Genomic DNA, 19,326 nt, shown 5'->3' on the forward strand with positions numbered 1-19,326 from the left:
GAAATCTAAAAAAAAATGTTTTTTGAGGTGGAATATAGAACAAAATAAAGTAAATAAAGTGAAAAAAACATTTAAATTATCTTTTTCTTTCCCCCAATTTGTGCTGTCAACCCCCAAATAAAATGTAATAACTGCAAGGAAACACATTTTTTCATGGTGAATAAATGGTTGCTAGATTTCCTTTATGGTAATAAATAAGACAAAAAATTGAATAATAATTTTTTTCCCCCATCTTTTGCAACAAAAAGGCCTGACTGACAGAATTCGAACTGCCATTGATGAGGTCAGACGTGTTGCCCGGGAGGGCTGGCAGCGATCAAATCATTCAATGCTAGCCAATAAACTTTGAATAGATTTGACATCTATTGACGCCAATAGTTAGGGAATGCCAAAAAATCGATTATTAGATGCATCGCGATTCGACACGTGACGATTCGATTACGATTCATAAATGTTCAAAAACTATGATTTTCCCTAATAACTTTATGACAGCCGCTCGTAGTGGAACGAAATTCAAGACACGTCTGCCGCCCGGACACCTTTAACGGACGCACGCGCAACGTTATGATGGACGCTGCCGGTTCCTGCGCGAGAGATTTACTCCTTTTCCAAAGACTGGAAAATAAATTTGTGTATGAGACAGGCAGGGACCCGGCGGTCGCGCTTCTGTGCGTAAGTTATTTTTTAGAGCGACAGGGGAAGAGAGATAGTTTGTTGCTCCTTGTCTTTCAGTTGTCCAGCAGTAGTTTCAAGTCATGTCTATTGAAAAATGTCCTGAGTGTGTTGCTAAGTCCCGTGTGCATCTATAAGAGGTGAGTACACGAACCCTGTTGTACTGTTTAGTCTTTATTGTTGTTGTTTTTGAGATATTAACAGTTAGTGCCGAGCGCTAAGCTATTGTGAAGTCGCTAAAGTGTTTCCATGTCCATTTGTGCGTTGTTTGTTGGAGTACAAAAGATGCAGAACATTTAAAACCAGGAGTACAGCGGTAACACGATCGCTTTGTTCTTCTTATTCTTATTCTGCTTAGTGAGGAGACTAACTAAAACTAAGGCTACTCTTCCGATATTGGTGGAACAATTAGAAGGCAATCTGATAGGTACGTTCTAGGGATGTATACGCGTCGATCCTGGGCGCCCAATTTTAGATTTTTTTGTCTCAAGTCTGATTAATTAAATGTGGATTTATTAGTTGCGGACTTGTTATTTAGTTACTCCAGTTGTCCAAAAGATGGCAGTATTCCGTGCCATCTGATTTAAGTACCGGGCTGTCGTAGTTCATTTGAACTCATTTTATTTAAACATTATTTTCTCCATTATCAGAGGTCTAAGAAATTTCCTTAAATACTTTGAGACACCGTCTTTCATATGAAGGTCATTTGTACTACGTTGTCCTCCCCTTTAATGATAATTAAGACTAAATAATGGTCAGTGTCTTACCCGGCGAGGTTCCCCATGCTTCCGACACCCATCTGTTCGTTGAATATATCGGCTCCACGGCCCACGCTCTGCATGCTTTTGATTGACATGGCCCGGGAAATGGTGCTTTGACGGCGCTGCATGGCTAAGTTCCCTTGGGAGGCAGAGGACATTCCTGGCCCGATGAAGCCCGAGTCCACTCTGTCCACCCCCCCTCCGAACATACTGGACGCACCCGACATCTGGCGCTGCAGGGTCCCAGACATGGAGCCCATGCTCATCCGGTTGTTTCGGTTGTTAATCCTGCTAATGGTGCGGTAGGCCGGGCCTTTGTAGGAAGATTGCTGGACAGTCCCCAAGTCCATCTCTGTCATACGTGGAATGGTGCCGCTGTGTGATCGACGCATGGACGCCGGAAAGGTCATAGAACCCGCACTTTGCCTCATCTGCGTGCTGTAGCCATTGCTTTGCACGTACTGGCGGTTGAATACGGCATCGCGGTCTGAGGCCATGCTAGCGCCATCACTACCGTCCACCATCCAGGCGGGGGCCGCCATGGTCTGCTGTCTCATGCCGTGCAAGGAGACAATTTCTGGTTCCATACGGGTTTGTTGCCGATTCATTTGGTAGGTGCCCATTTGGCCGTCATCTCGGTAATAACCTCCACCGCCTCCGACACTAATCCGGTGGAACTGGGACATGTCCGGGCCGGTTGATAGAGAGCTGAAGCCGGACCTCTGTGCCATCTGAGGCGCCTGGAGACGAAGGAAGGACTGTTACACTTCACCGTGGAGGGAGTTGTATTTATTATGATGTGTGGGAGAATGAATGAGTCATTCCGAAACATCATCGGTTTCCCAATATCATAAAGGCTGTGACAACCACTACTTCAAGGTTATTGATTAGTCATATACTGTACAGAGGTTGTCAGTATTTTCTGATTTTTCAAACCCCAAAAATGAAACCACTGAACTCCATTTTAGAGAAAAAAAAAATGGAATCTAGAGAGTTGATCCGAAATCCTAGGGCTGATCCTTTCACAGCGGTCTGTTAAATACCACACATGCCAGAAGAGAGATCGCTCACAGTTTACAATTTAGAGCAGTGGTTCTTAAACATTTTACAGCAAGCCCCACCTTAAGGGCCAACGTTAACTCATTGGATGCTAATGTGCCTTAGCTGTCCATTCCTTTTTGCGTCAGAGGGCCGGCAGCAATCATTTGTTAGTCTAGCAAGCCAAAAATGCCCCAAAAAAATGCGGGCAGAAGTTTGATTTATTTCTCTAAACCACAGTTTGAACTTTAGCACTGGGCTTGAATTTTAAGTGAACATTGTATTCAGTATTTAAGGTTTGCTTTAAATCAGGGGTGTCAAACTGTCTGAATAAATTACATGTAATGGAATTATTAAAAAAAAAAAAAAAAAAAAACGGTACATACTCTTGTTTTTAAAGCTTCTATTTCCTTGATTTTTTTTTTTTTTTTTTTAATTAAAAGGATTTTTTTTTAAGAAAAGCAAAACAGTAAATATTCTCATTGTTTTTAAAACTGGTAAATCATAATTTATTTAGATTTTTTTGTTTGTTTTCAGAAAGAAACTATTAAATATCCTGATTTCTAGTCCTCGATCTTTCATTGATGACTGCAGAAATTGAAATTAGATTTTAGCCAGAAACATGAAGTTGATGCACAACTTGGGTGGCAGGCCGGATCTGGACCCTGGTTCAACAAATTGACACACTTGTGTTAAATGTTATTACTCTTCAAAGTTGTTAAGTTGAATACAACCAAAGTGTACTTGATAAATGCGCTGTAGTGGATTGTTTTAAAAACAAAAAAAATATTGTTTGACCAATTAATTCAGTCAATCTTTCGCACATCACTGGTGGTACTTGTCCCACACTTTGAGTACCACTGATTTAGAGGAATAAATTCTCAAAGTGGGAGATGTAATACTCACCATGGTCCTGGAGCTTGAGAAAGCATAGGAGGACTTGGAACTGTAACCCGGATTGTACGTCTGATATTTCATAGTGGAAGACCCTCCATAGTCTGGAGTAACACAAATAAAACGACACATCATGACCACAGTATCACAGTGATGTCAATTATTCAAGTACATGGATATTCTTAGCAGCCACCTCACAAGCCTCTTAAATCTTTCAGCAAAACTTTTCACATGGCTGAGAAAAAAATATGAATGTAGCGCAAGGCATTTCACATTTCTATTAGAAATACACTTGTCCCACTATATCAGGACTAGGATGCTTGTCATTGTATTTATTTGTTGCAAACATTTCAGTGACAAAAAAACCTTGACGCCGGTGTGAGAGGAGATTGCAAACAAGTCAAAGCAGAAAAACAACAAAGACAAGTTGAGGCCTTTCCCAAAAAGTGCTCTCTTCCTCCCACTCACTTAAATTCCCATCATTGCTTCTGTTCATTTGAATTCTCACTATTTCCTTTTTCTTCATGAGCAATGGACATCATAAAAGCTGACCCCAGTCTAACTCTATTCTTGTGCGGGCCACTCAGAGGTCAAAGGAGGATGGAAAATAGGAGTCATGCATTTTTCTAAATACACAAAAAAGTAAAACGCCCAGCAGCCATTTCAAAACACTAATTTTACAAATAACTACAGTATTTGGTTTAATGAGTAAAACAATGTTTTGTTTTGTTGTTTTACCTGCAATTAAATCACTTTCTTTTCCAGAGATAAAGAAAAACAAGATCAGACGTTGATATGTGAACTTTTTTTTTTTTAATAAAGAACTGAATATTTAATGGGGTGTCCTAATTTTTTCACTGTAGCACTCCAGTTTTAAATGAAGCGCTTAACCTAATAACACAATTTTTAAAGTTTGAAAGGTAATTCCACTTATCTCAAATTTTAGAATTGCTCAGCACCAGTTCTTTAAAAAAATTAACGATAAAAATCATGGAAAAACAGGACCGAGCCCAATTTCTGAGTAACCAAGTGTGCATGCGTGGGCAAAAGTATTTGATCTATCCTTGACGGTGACTTGGCGTTTACGGTTCACAACTGAAACACAAACACTCCCCCTCAGCTTTCACAACACAAAACGGGTAACATTTGCTATTCCAATCCAGTTAGTGAGTCAACAGAGAACAGCGAAGCTTTTACAGTACTGATGAAAGATTACTTATAGTAGGTTATACTGAGTAAGTACCAATCAAGAATACCTCACGGAGTCTTGAGCCTCTTGATCAATGAATAAGGTCCATTTTTTGGGTTTGTTTTTACCAGTGCACAAAGCAATCGCTATAAAGACAAGACTGGATGAGTTTGGAGTTGAGGAACTTGATTTAAGGTTAACTCATTGGCTGCAATAGACGGCAACAGACATTTGGACGTTGACATTTGAACCGGGAGGGCGATCATTTCCTGCCAGTCTTCCCAGTCCAAATGGATTGGACGTCTATTGCCCTCAATGGCATTCATAAACTGCATTTTATGTTCACTTGGGTTGTCTTTGTTATGTTTGTCAGACATTCGTCTGTCTATCGCTGTCAATGGCAGCCAAGAAGATAAAAATGGTTTTATTGGCCTTTTAATGCATGACTTATCATTTTTCTTTTTTCACACGGGTGTCAAAGTTGTTGCCCACAGAGCAGTTGGGGCCACGGGCCAATACTTAGGGGTCCCCATTTGACATCCAATTGTCGTATTAGTATTGCCCGTGCGTATTTTGTGATGGGCAATGAAGTAACACTTATAAAATTTTAAACAAATGAATGAATGAATTGAATGATCCATTTTGTAAAATAAAATTATTTAAATCATCATAAACAAATGAAAAAATATATAAAAACGCAAATAAAACATGTTGACCAATAAAAATGATAAATAATTCTAAATAAAATTAAGTTAATTTAAAAATAAAACTTCTAAAAATCTAATTCAACAAATTGAAATACATTGAACAATTAAAGAAGAAAGACAGATTCGGATAAGTGTGGCCCATGCGTATTTTACTCTTCTTTTATTTATTTAATTTTGGTTGAGTGTTTGCTTTCAGCCCTCCCAGTTAAAATGGATTGGGTGTCTATTGGCGTCAATAGCTGTTTTCAATATTAATTTCCCTCTTTCAATAACTACCATACGTAGCACATACTCCGTGACCTGGTTGGCAGTGAATGAGTTAAGCTAAGGATATCTTTTGAATAGATGTCCACTGTAGTGACCACTATCCATGAGAGGGGTTAAAAAATAAAAATCACAATCCCCACCCCATATTGTCAAATATCGATTCTTTTCATTATTTTTTTAATACACGGATTTTGTTACTGTTGTATTTTAACTGGTAGTTTTTTAATTGTATCGACCGTTGTATATCAGCATTAAGAGAGCAGGTGCTTGAAAAATGCAATGTATTTCGTATTTTAAGGAAAATCTGACTTTTTTTTTTTTTTTTTAAATGTTTTTATACCTTTCCAGATTACCTCAACTGGAGTGTAATAAACAGCTCGAAAAAAAGAAATCATCATTGGACTTTGCAAAATCTGCAAAATTAGTCAATTTGCATCTGCATTTTAAGCATCTAGTTGATTAAATATGACACAGTTGATCACCAAGATGGATCTAAAAATGTTTTTCAATCTTCGATCTCCATCTTAAAATCGCCCAGCCATCGTAGAAACTTCCACTGTCCTTTCTATTAGTGCTTCATCGATTAATCGATTGACTTGAGTAATTCGATTACAAAAAAGCTTGGAATCAAATTTAGCTGCTTCGAGGTTTCGTTTAATTATAATGGTGTTGTGATGGTTTTTGAAAAAAGTGTTTGCATTTTGTTTTATAAATTTGGATGGATACAATGTCTTTAAGTGGCAACAGTGTATATGACATAACACATTTAACAAGACTGAATACAGCTGCTCCCTGTTAAGACCAACATAAGATAAGCTTTTGTTTGAGCTAATATGTTTTTTTATGCATCCGTACTTTACCTAATAGGTGTATTTTGCCATTTTTTTGTCGGAATATGCATTTGAATGATTTTTTCAAGAGCGTTGTTTAAAAAAATAAAAATAAAAAACCTTAGCATCTCATAGCATTTAAGCTAGCGGACTTTGCTATGCATGTTGACCAATTGTTCTTTTGTTGTACTTAGATTCTTTTTCAAAATTACTGTTCGAGGCTAAGCTCCAGTATTGTAATTTATTTCTAAATGATAGTGCAATTGTGCATAGTTTTAAGAAACACTCGGGAATTTTACTATTATTATTTTTTTTTACATTTACTATTCATTTGAAAGTGCAATCTTTATTTGACCTGACTAGTTGATGGATTAATTGATTACCAAAATAATCGATAGCAGCAGCCCTACTTTCTAATATTTTCACTTTGAGAATAATGGCTAGGAGTACAACACGTTTCGTCTTTAAAAGTTTCACATTTATATCTGCGCTAGAATGACACCTTAAGTCACCTTAAGGGTACTTAAAGTTGCAACACTTGACTGGCCATTTCGCTTAGGGCAAAAATTTCGAGCAGCACTTTGAATTTAAAAACTTTAGGTAGTCACACTCGCAAGACGTTCCAGTGAGTGTAAACTAGTATCAAATGTGGATTTAGTTCCACTTCTTTTAGTCCAGTAACAATATGTAGGTTTGATTCTGCACTTGAGAGCAAAAGTGAAGTGCTGGACTAACTTCACGCTTGACTTGTAGAGAACACAAACACATGACAAACCGGTCTGTACAGAAAAGAATGATGACTGATGTGTCCCTTACCCGCCTACTGGCAACACCCAAACACACCTGAGACGCCACACATAAAACATGCTCTGTCACTTTCCCTATTTTCATGTCTGAACTCTGAAATTCGTATTTTCCCCACTCTAACGTTGTTCAATGACACCACAACCTCCCTCAGATGTGGATATTTACAGGAAGAAATTTACAGTCCTGAAGAAAGTGAAGAGGAGGTAAATTCCTAGTTGTGAACACTCACAGTTATTTTCTTGGTAATGGGCGTCTCCTCAGCCACTGTTTGTTGTGCGGAGTCTTCTAAAGGTTGCATAAGAGGTTGTTTGATAAGACGTGACAACTTATAACTGTAAGCGTTCCTCCTAGCAGGTAGCAAGGTAGTTCAAAGTAAACCCAGTGAGACATATAGTATTTCGCCACAGGCAGAAGAGAGGTTAGCATGAGTTGCTGCATTCCAGTCATTTATGGACTGACTTAGAGGGCATAAAATAGAAAGATTTACCTGTCATTGGACATGTAATAACTTAAAAAAAGGTCACTTGAGCTTTTCATGAAGGTTACAATGTTCTGTGTTTAAAGGCAATGAACGATGTTATCTCGAAAAGTGAAGAAGCATCGATAACATTTTTCAGTTTTCCAATTGAAATTTATTTATTTTATTTTATTTTTTTAATCAAACAGTAAAAAAAAGTTTTGGGGGGAAAAAAGTCTCAAATTTTAAAACTCAGGTTCAAACCACAAAATGGAAAAACAGGCCACTTGACTGAACTTGATTTTAATATTTAATTGGCCAGGGTGATATGATCCGGAGGTGTGGTAACAAATTTAATACGCTCATTATAGTCCTTCAAGGTTTGTCAGGACCACAACTACAATCCATTATTGGAATAGGCAAAATAATGTCCGTCAAAAAGCAGGCAGGTTTTATTAAAAAAAAAAAAAAAAAAATCTAAATTCAATATTATTGTAAACGAAACTATATTATCAGTTTGAACATCAATACTGAGATTACAAAACAGGGAAAAACATGCTTCAAAATAGAAGCTATAAGGAACAAGGTGATAGAACTCTACTGGTGTACTTTCACTTCCCCTTGGAGAACCACACTTTTTGCAACAATCTGACCATGACATGCTTTCCCCCCTCTCTTCCACTTTTTAAAAACTACGCAAACCCGTCATCATTCTATAACTAAATCGCCACCCACTTAAAGGTGTAAGGAGCAAAAAAGACTATAATTTTCAAAAAAAAGCCTTGGAAAACAAACGTCTATCATAGTTCAAATACATATGTTTACATTTTCTAAGTGTGTAATTAAATTCAAATTATCTCTGGCAAAGATTTTGTCTTTTCAAAGATCAAGTTCAGTTCTGATCAACACTGCAATAGATCTCCTTACAGAAAATATCAAAATGTTAATTTTTTGGCTGAAGTTTTATCATAATGTATAATTCTGATATTTTTTATTGATACTATTTATGCTGCTACGTGAGAGGGGCGATTAACTCATATACTGACATTAATAGTGATGGACGGCCAATCCGTTGTACTTGGAGGCTGGCAGCGATGATTCGCTGTCAATTTTCTTGCTCATTCAAAATGGATGAAACTTCTATGACTTTCAAAAAAACAATGGTGAATGTATGACAACTGCAGGCCTAAAAGAGCACAAACTCGTACCTGCTGCCTAGAGGCCAACTTTCACCTCATTCTGGTATCACAGGAACGTTCATGAATGCCACACTTGTTGCAGCCTGTTATACATTAACCCTTTCACATGTGAAGGTTGCATGAAACTCAGGTTGGTAAAAAACCTGTAGACAACCTGAATGGACACATTCCGTTATCTGTTTTTCTAATGTTGTAATCACTGACTCAGTATGACTTTACGTTATAAAATGCTGTTACACTACATCTTTTTTAGTGAGATTTTCATTTTTGACTACTTACAGAGAGCAAAACTTTTGGAACTCCAATTTTGAAATGACCACAGTTTTATTTGTTATTTTGTTGTACCTATTCTTGCCTCTGGTAGGACTTGCAGGGGAGAGTTAGCTTGTTTGTGAAAAACGTACTGGCCAACAATTTTTGTTCATTTTCTGTTGCAACTACATCATCACTTTCTGGTTGCTTTAGCTTCCAAGTAAGCCTGTCGCAATATGCAATAATTCCATTTATTGCACAATAAATAAAAATGAAGGCGGTAATTTTTCCGCTGCGATTTATCGCCTCGCGTGCACGTGTGTGCGCGCGTGTGGCAAACATGCTGTTAAAAGTTCGGATTCCTTGGTACCAACTGCGCAAAATGCATCTTCGTTCCAGGTCCGGCAAAAAATAGCGCCGAGCCAATCGTTCCCATTATATCCTATTGTTCAACGTATAACGGCCGCGTCAGTGCTCCGGATTGACTGCGGACCATCTCCGGCGTGCCGGTGTTGTTGATGTGTGGGCGCTCCCGTCAGGGGTGACATTTCACGTGGTGCGGCTATTTTTCAGCACAACACCAGATATTTGAGTGGCAAATTAAGAGCGCTCTGCTTCAAACTCGTCCTGTTTATGAAAGTCGATTGTCATATGCTAGTGTTGTGCAGTAATGAGCAGACGTGACTTCTGTGGCGTTTCCTAACTTTTTTAATGCGCGCACACTCTAGATATCATGAAATAGCAAACTAGATGTGCTACGTCCCATGCCATTGGCTACGTGAGCCCAGAGTGATTATGGGACACGTAGTCCATATACTACATCGATGAATTATAAACCGCCATGACTGAATGGAAGTTAAGAAGGCCAAATCAATCCATACCAGTGACTATAGATAATGCTGCAAATATTGTTAATTCAGTACGTGACACAGATGGATTCGGACCACAAATAGGACGTCTTGCTCATGTAGTAAACCTAGCTGCTAAGAGAGCTGTAGCAATCAACAGTGTGCCCCGCCTCACTTTACAAACAATATTGTTCTCAGCACTTTTATACTAAATTTCTTCAGATCAGTAAGAAGTAAGCACAAAGATATTAAGCACTAAAATGCATGTTTATATGATGGCAATTTAATTTTTGCCCGTTTGATTAAAAAAAAAAAAAAAAAAAAAAAAAAAAACGAAACAAAAAATACAGGTGTTATTTTTTTTTTCCAGAGGGTTAAATGTATTGAATCAGATCGAAAATTGTGTCCCCCGTATCGAAAATCGTGCCGAACCGTGACTTAACTGTATCATTGCATCCCTATGGAACACCATTGCAGAAGCTATGAGGGGAAAAGTTTTCATTTGCCTAAGTGCTTAAGTTATTAACTGCAATTGTTTTTTTTTTTTTTCCTTGAAAACACATTTTATTTATTCTGTGTTTCTGTGCGGTATTAATATTGTTGTCTTTTACTTAAGAGGCATGGTCTATTGTTTCTAGTTGTGTTTTCTTACCGCGTTTAAATGGGTGTACTTGATCTATTTATACTGTATTCTCACTGTGTTATTAGAAATTGTTTTTTTTTTTTTTAATTGGGGGGGCGCAATTAGATAAATTATCGCACACTAAAATTTGTTAACGCGACAGGCCTATTTCCAAGCAGTCTGCATTTGAGATAATCTTATATTAGTGGTATTTAATAGAGATTGTTCATATAGTTTCACCGAATACCAGTTTAACCTTTCAGTCCTTTGCGCAGTTATATGCATTTTTCTGAATCAATATTAGCTTGTTATAGTTTACAGGTTTTGACATATTGAAGCACTTTGGGTGCAGTGCAATGTCACACATTCCCTATTGTTGATCCCCTATGTCTGCAGTTGCCTAAAACCTAGCATAACAGGTTGATTTTGCTACATATTCGGTGTACAAGTAGTCTCTGGGTTAAGACGTGCCCGACTTACGTGATTTCGATTTTATCAACGCCGGTGTCTCGTAAGTCATTTTGTCTGCAGTTGTTTGTTTTTTGTTTTTTTTTTTAGTCGCGTAACAGTGTCTTGTCCACTACCTCTCAGTATTGATGGCAAATACATAATACAGTATACTTATTTTTTTACTTTATTGTATTAATTAGATGTATAATACATGTTTTTGGATAGTTATTTTGAGATTTAAGGAGTCTTTTGGGGTACTTAAAGGTTTAATTCCGAATTATGCGTAAATTCGGGTTACGTTGTCAGCGTAGGAACGGAACTCGTTCGTAACCCGGGGGCTGCCTCTATTTTTAGGTGCCAGATATGTTATATACTCATTTAAAATCACTTTGTAATCATTTTGCAATGCGCACAAAAATAAATATTGACCCCCCCCCCACACACACACACACACAAAAACCCCCCTACATCTTACAGGGGAAAAAAAAGTCAAATCTGGATTCAGCATTTCAAAGTTACTCAGTGTTAACTACCGTAATTTTCGGACTATAAGGCACACCTGACTATAAGCCGCCACCCATCATATTTGACACGAAAACAACATTCGTTCATAGATAAGCCGCACTGGACTATAAGCCGCAGCTGTCCTTATTGTATTATAGGATATTTACACCAAAATATATTAAAACCCCTTAATGCCTGCAATATGAAGCAATTGTCAGAGAATCACAAAATTTGAAAAATAAGGTCTTAATGAAACCTTTTTTCAAATTTGTAAAAAAATGAAAAAAAAAATTATGTGTAATAAGCACTCTAATATCTATAACCCTTGCTAAATCCTGTTTTTTTTTTCCTCATGGAACCTGCAGATGCATGCGTTGACTTGCATCACTTATGTTTTTTTTGGCGAAAGATATTTCAAAATTCTGAATTAGTCCCAAAATCATGAAAATCTAAGTGTATCAAATGTGATACATTTGGCAATAAAAGGCTAACTGGTAACATTTTATTTGACAGCGGCATCATAAGACTTTCATAAGACCATATGAACCACCATGAAGCTTTGAACCAATTGGCTGCAAAGCATCAATGCTTCAAGAAGCTTCATTTGGCCATCACTGCTCTCTTGGGGGAGACAGTCAATCTCTGCTGCCACCTGCTGTCAACACTGTTGTCCTCCAACATACCTCCTAGCATGCATTGCAGTGCTAGAGTCTACAGATGTAAATAACAATTCAAATTCATGTTCTGCGCTAAGTATTTCTTCAGTTACTGCTCCAGTTGTTTCATTCATTCCTAGTTGTGGTATTTGGTAGTGATGCACGAAGACATATTTTTCAACCGATAACAGATAATTTCCTCCACCTTCCAGATCATAACCGATAATGTGAAGCCGATAATTATGTTAAAAGATATACTTATATACACAATTTTAAATTATACACAAGAACAAATGTTACTGTGCAAAATAGATTTACCGTAATTTCCCGAATATAACGCGAACCCGTGTATAACGCGCACCCCAACTTTACATGTAAAATCTAGGGAAAATTCTTGTACCCGCGTATAAAGCGCACCCTAATTTTAGCACCAATAAATATGAGTCTCGTGTCTCGAACTTTTATAAAGTAAGCGGTTGCAGCATTTTTTAATCCTTTTGTCAAATATTTTTTTCTAAAAAATAGAATTTTAATTTTCTGTGGTAAAATTGCTCACAGTATACGATAATAATTTTCACGAAGTAAGGAGTTGTAGCGAGTTTTTACAGACTTCACAAGCGGAAATAATGTTGGCAAGTTGGGTAGTTCCCGGGGGGAAGAGTTTAGTTAAGGGAACAGCCGGAAGTAAACAAATGTCCCGCGATTTGCGTGCAAGACGTACGTTGTTACTTTGTGAGTTTCAATGTAACTAAAACAACGGGGCTTGACTCAGTGGTTCGACACTCTTCCTCAGACTCCTGTCCTAGCTCGCCACACGATCAACATTTATACGAAACGGATCACCGTTATGTTCTGTTCAAGACAATATCGCCATGTGCCGGCATGTTGCAACGATAAGGTAAGAAAAATGTACCGGTAAAAAATAAATGAATAGTACAAAAAACATTTTAATTTTATTAGATGTGAAAAATATCACGAAAACAATTATTTACTACATGAAACTTGATTATTATATCACTGTTGTTCGGATTAGGTAATATTGTGCTGGTCTATGCTTACAATGGAACATGAATCATGATGATTTTTTTCTGTCTCCGTCCCTGTACCCGTGAAGAACGCGCACCCATGATTTTACGAGTAAATTTTGGGAATAAAGGGCACGTTATATTCGGGAAATTACGGTAATTGCTCCTTTTTCCACATCAAATGTGAACAAATAGTACATTTCAACAACTAAACCAATGTATATTAATTAATTAATATTTATAATACTTACCAACTTAAGCTTAGTTTTTGTTCGAGCTAAAGTTTTTTTTTTTTATGCATTTGTAATTTAGTTTATAGGTATATTTAGCCGCTTGTTGTGGGAATATGTGTTTGAACCATTTGCTACGAGGATTGTAAAAAAAAAAAAAAAAAAAAAAAAGTTAGCATTTTATAGAATTTAAGATAGCGAACTTTTGATATGTAAGTTAAAGTGGCATATAATGGCTTGTTTTGAAAGTGTTTGCATTTAGTTTTATTGATTTGGGTGGATACAATGCCCCTTAATTGCACAAAAATGCCTGTAGGAGGGCTTGAAGCGCAGGCACAGAATTGGATAAATTTGCGTCGATTGCGCACATTTGGAGGCTTAATCAAGTATATCATTATCAGGTTGCATTATCAGTTGAATTTTTTTAAAATCTGGATTATCGGTGCAATGTCATAATTGACATTATTATTGTGAATCTGTAGTATTTGATGTCATAAGACAATCATAATTATGACATGACACTGTCATGAGCATTAATGAATGCCTATAACAGATGTTATTTAGTGTTATCCGACAAATTATCTCACTTTCGAATGGATTTAAAAGATCCGAGCTGGACATAAATGGAGTTATTAACATAATTTGCCGGATGACACTTTATAACATGTGTCATAAGCATTCAGTTATGCCCACCATAGTGTCATGTCATAATTATGACGGGCTTATGACGCCACTGTCAAACAAAGTGTTACCTATTAACCCAATTAAATCAACAAATAAGCCGCACTGGACTATAAGCCGCAGGATTCCAAATGAGGGGAAAAAAATAGCGGCTTATAGTCCGAAAATTGCAGTATTAAGCGTTTGCATCATTACAACAATTCTTGTGGTTAATACAATTGATGAACCTCGATTAGTTATTCTTGATTAATGACATGTAATGCACATTTAACACACAATTTAGTTACATGTCGTAATTGGGTGTCTTCAGTGCAGTTAAGTTTTGATTGCGATTCTACTGACAGCTGTTAAACGTCATAAGGTCAAAGTGAAGCGTTGCATAATTCAGCATAAGTCACCACTAAATTGCAATAGCAAGAATGCATGTTACATTTTTTTTAACTGTTAAATTCCACAACAGGCTGACCATCGGTAAAAAATAAATAAAAACATTTTAAAGACCACTGTAATTAAGTGTTTCTTTGGGAGGAGTTGAAGTCCAATAAAGACGGACTAGTTCTCGTCTTACCTGACATGGCGGAGGTGGAAATAGAGCCATTATGACGCGGAAGTGTGGACTTCTCGGCTAGCCGCATTTGAACCTGCTGCTGGACCCGTCGAGCCCTCGACATATCGTCCGTGCCCGACGCACCGCTCCCGAGATGGATCTCTGACGGGAGGCCGTAGGTGGTGACCGCGTTGTTGGGCTGGAGAGCGGACAGAAAGACATTCTCAGAGGCCACGGTGCTCATGTTGGGGCAAAAGTAGCGCGTCCCGGCGGCAGCGCAATGCTTGCTGAATGAGCGTTTGGAGACGCACTGAGACTCCCCCGCTCCACAGAGGTGCTCTACAAGGGGGCGGAGCCTCAAAACACTTCACCGTGGCGTGTACTTACCTGACGCATTCATACAGGTGGGCTCTACCTTGCTTACGTAACCTCACACCTCTTATGCCATATGTATAGAGCTGCTAAAAGCACCCCTGTACTTATGCAGGAGTACAGTTATTTGGATCAAAATACTCTGGTAGCATAGGCGGAGTTTGACTTTTGGGGCGGGGGGGGGGCACAACATGTTGATGACCCCAAAACGCAGTGTCAGCAATAAAATTAACTTACAAGAATATTTAAAATAATACGCTGACAATGTGCGTTTTTTGTTTCCCATTATTCTTGAGGGGAATTCTCAATCAGGCTGCTTAGGCAATGCTTTTCGCCAACATCGTCATCCATTGAATTTGGTACGTCCGCCGGTGTCGTGCCAATGTAGTTCGCTAGTCAAAACTTGTATCCCCTGGGCGGGGCCATATGGAGGTAGAATTGTGTCTTTCTATTCAACCCCAAAAAAAGAAAAAGTTGTTTCAATCAAAATATATTTTTTCAACCCCAAAAAAGTTGCTTCAAAAAAAAAAAAAAAAAAAAAAAAAAATGTGTTTGAATCCAAAAATAAATTTGAAACTCAATTTTTTTTTTTTTTTTTTTATATTGAGGCAACTTTTTGATTGAAGTAGGGTTGCTTTGTGTTTGGGCCACATTTTGGCTAGGACATTTTTCTCTGTATTATTCAATCAAAAAATAAGTTGTTTAAAAAAAATAAAGATTTTCAAAAAGAAACATCCCTTCAATCAAAAAGAAAAAATTCAATCACAGAAAAAAGTTTTTAATGCAAAAAAAATATTTGAGATTAAAAAATTGGCATATGAACACTTTATTTTTCATTGAAAACGTTTTCTTTGATTGAAGCAATCCTTTTTGTGTTTGGGCCATATTACGATTAGGACATTTTAATCTAAATCATTCAATCCCCCAAAAAGTCGCTTCAATCAAAATGTGTTTGAATCCAAAAATAAATTTGAAACTCAAAAAAATGCATGGGAAAGCTTTTTTTTTTTTTTTTTTTCCTTTGGAAGCAACTTTTTGATTGAAGTAATGTTGCTTTGTGTTTGGGCCACATTTTGGCTAGGACATTTTTCTCTTTATTGTTCAATCAAAAAATAAGTTGCTTCAAAAAAATATAGATTTTCAAAAAGAAAAATCCCTTCAATCAAAAAAAGAAAAATTTTAATGACAGAAAAAAGTTTTTAATGCAAAAAAAATATTTGATATTAAAAAATTGGCATATGAACACTTTATTTTTCATTGAAAAAGTTTTCTTTGATGAAAGCAATCCTTTTTGTGTTTGGGCCATATTATGATTAGGACATTTTTATCCAAATCATTCAATCCCCCCAAAAGTTGCTTCAATCAAAAAAAAAAAAAAAATCAATCAAAGAAAAAAATCAATTTTAAAAATGTTTTTATCTCTATTATATATATATTCTTTAAATTATATGCAAAGCAAATGACTGTCTAAGGTGCTCGAAAAATACTTTCGACCCATTATAAAAAAAATTTTTTTTTCATTTCATTCATTTTTGTTGCAGTTTTATTGCTTATCAACCTTTATATATATAATTACATGCCTGATTTGTGTCATGGAGTCAACAGAATAATGGAGTAATGGAGTCAACATCTCATTGGTGAAATTAGTAGAGCTACTCTTTGCATCGCTGGCAAAACACAAAATCTAATATGTAGAATAAAGAGAAAAAAAAGTAACGATTCTTGTGTAGCCCAAAGTAGCGGAGTAAGAGTTGGGTTTTATCTTCACAAATGTACTCGAGTAAAAGTAAAAAGTATGGCTTAGTAAAACCACTCTTAGAATTACATTTTTCTCAAAAGGTTACTCAGCTAAATGTAATGGAGTACATGTAACGCGTTACTATCCACCTCTGTTTGTATGTCAGAAGGTAGTTCACTATGGAGATTTTTATTTTTACTTGATAATTTATTAACAACACCAATTTCAAATTTGCTGTACTTACAACACAATATACAAGATATTTAAATATTATAAAAATGACAAAATGTTACTTGTATTTGTATTTTTTTTAAATAGTTGAAATAATTGGAAGTTCAAATAGACATCAATGATGTCATTGGGTGCAATATTTTTCTCAGTTTGAACATGCCATGCTTAAGGTTGAGAAAAGCCACCATTCTCCTCCGTCCCTGCGAGTTAATTTTTCTAACTGAAGTCGCCAGGTTCGGGTTTGTGAGTTCACAAGTATAAAACTGCCGTACTTGGTATTGATAAATGGCCAATGCGTGTGGGAATTACGTTACGCTACTATACCAACCTCTGCCTTAAATGTTTACCCACCTATTGCCATTTACAGTTGTGGTCAAAAGTTTGGTCAAAAGTTTACATACACTTGTGAAGAACGTAATGTCATGGCTCTCTTGAGTTTCCAGTTATTTCTACAACTCTGATTTTTCTCTGATAGAGTGATTGGAACAGATACTTCTTTGTCACAAAAACATTCATGAAGTTTGGTTCTTTTATGACTTTATTATGGGTGAACAGAAAAAGTGATCAAATCTGCTGGGTCAAAAATATACATACAGCAACACGAATTAGAAATTTTGGTGACTTAGAAAGTTGTGTCAGTGAAATGAGCTTCATAGCATGGCCTCCTAACTTCTTGTGAGTGATTATGAGTGGTGCGCTGGTGACTTCTCTGAGGCCATTTAAATAGGGCTCATTGGATGGAAACGCCCACAAACGCTACAATGGGAAAGTCAAAGGAGCTCAGCATGGATCTGAAAAAGCGAATCATTGACTTGAACAAGTCAGGAAAGTCACTTGGAGCCATTTCAAAGCAGCTGCAGGTCCCAAGAGCAACAGTGCAAACAATTGTTTGTAAGTATAAAGTGCATGGCACTGTTTTGTCACTGCCACGATCAGAAAGAAAACGCAAGCTATCACCTGCTGCTGAGAGAAAATTGGTCAGGAGGGTGAAGATTCAACCGAGAATCACCAAAAAGCAGATCTGCCAAGAATTAGAAGCTGCTGGAACACAGGTGTCAGTGTCCACAGTCAAGCGTGTTTTGCATCTCCATGGACTGAGAGGCTGCCGTGCAAGAAGGAAGCCCTTCTCCAAAAGCGGCACCTTAAGGCTCGACTGAAGTTTGCTGCTGATCACATGGACAAAGATAAGACCTTCTGGAGGAAAGTTCTGTGGTCAGACGAAACAAAAATCGAGCTGTTTGGCCACAATGCCCAGCAATATGTTTGGAGGAGAAAAGGTGAGGCCTTTAACCCCAAGTACACCATGCCTACTGTCAAGCACGGTGGTGGTAGTATTATGCTGTGGGGCTCTTTTGCTGCCAATGGAACTGGTGCTTTACAGAGAGTAAATGGGATAATGAAGAAGGAGGATTACCTTCAAATTCTTCAAGATAACCTTAAGTCATCAGCCCGAAGATTGGGTCTTGGGCGCAGTTGGGTGTTCCAACAGGACAATGACCCCAAACACACATCAAAAGTGGTAATGGAATGGCTAAATCAGGCTAGAATTAAGGTTTTTGAATGGCCTTCTCAAAGTCCTGACTTAAACCGCATTGAGAACTTGGACAATGATGAAGAAACAAGTCCATGTCAGAAAGCCATCAAATTTAACTGAACTGCACCAATTCTGTCTAGAGGAGTGGTCAAAGATTCAACCAGAAGCTTGCCAAAAGCTTGTGGATGGCTACCAAAAGCGCCTAATTGAAGTGAAAATGGCCAAGGGACATGTTACCAAATATTAGCGCTGCTGTATGTATATTTTTGACCCAGCAGATTTGATCACTTTTTTCTGTTCACCCATAATAAAGTCATAAAAGAACCAAACTTCATGAATGTTTTTTTTTTGTGACAAAGAAGTATCTGTTCCAATCACTCTATCTGAGAAAAATCAGAGTTGTAGAAATAACTGGAAACTCAAGAGAGCCATGACATTGTGTTCTTCACAAGTGTATGTAAACTTTTGACCACAACTGTATACACTGGAGATCAATTACAAAGACCCAGATTTCACACTGAGCAAGTAGATTTTTAAGTTAATCCTTATAGGACTATTTTGGGTAATTTAAAACAATAATAAAAAATAAAAAAAAAGTCCCTAAATACCATGCATCCATATACAGTCGTTTGAGTCATATAGGCCAAAATATTAACATTTGGTCTACAGCTTTTGCCAATTTGTAAATGTGTAATATAGCCCTTGTGCAAAACTGTTTGTCCACACTGTACGCGACGCAACATTAGGTACAGACATCCGTCTGTCTGGGTGACTAATCACGTGACTACAGTTTATTTACAGATAGACAGGATGCT

At 37.2% G+C, this 19,326-nt stretch overlaps 1 protein-coding gene across 3 annotated transcripts in view; it reads right to left on the reverse strand.

Moving 5' to 3' along the window:
• The window catches only part of LOC130916184 (plakophilin-3-like), a 53,326-nt gene that overhangs the window by 30,662 nt on the left and 3,338 nt on the right, over positions 1-19,326 (reverse strand). Inside the window, exons 1-4 of one of the 3 annotated variants that reach the window (XM_057836692.1) lie at positions 15,024-15,047; positions 14,658-14,835; positions 3,378-3,469; positions 1,440-2,173 (exon numbers count right to left, since the gene is read on the reverse strand). In XM_057836692.1, the coding sequence (XP_057692675.1) occupies positions 1,440-2,173; positions 3,378-3,469; positions 14,658-14,835; positions 15,024-15,032 (1,013 nt within the window). In that variant the 5' untranslated portion in view covers positions 15,033-15,047. Of the gene's footprint in view, positions 1-1,439; positions 2,174-3,377; positions 3,470-14,657; positions 14,955-15,023; positions 15,048-19,326 lie in introns of those variants that run through there. The other 2 variants (XM_057836694.1, XM_057836691.1) reach the window with 2 other exon arrangements.

Source organism: Corythoichthys intestinalis, chromosome 5 (genome assembly GCF_030265065.1).
Source record: "Corythoichthys intestinalis isolate RoL2023-P3 chromosome 5, ASM3026506v1, whole genome shotgun sequence".
In the NCBI taxonomy this organism is placed as follows: Eukaryota; Metazoa; Chordata; class Actinopteri; order Syngnathiformes; family Syngnathidae; genus Corythoichthys; species Corythoichthys intestinalis.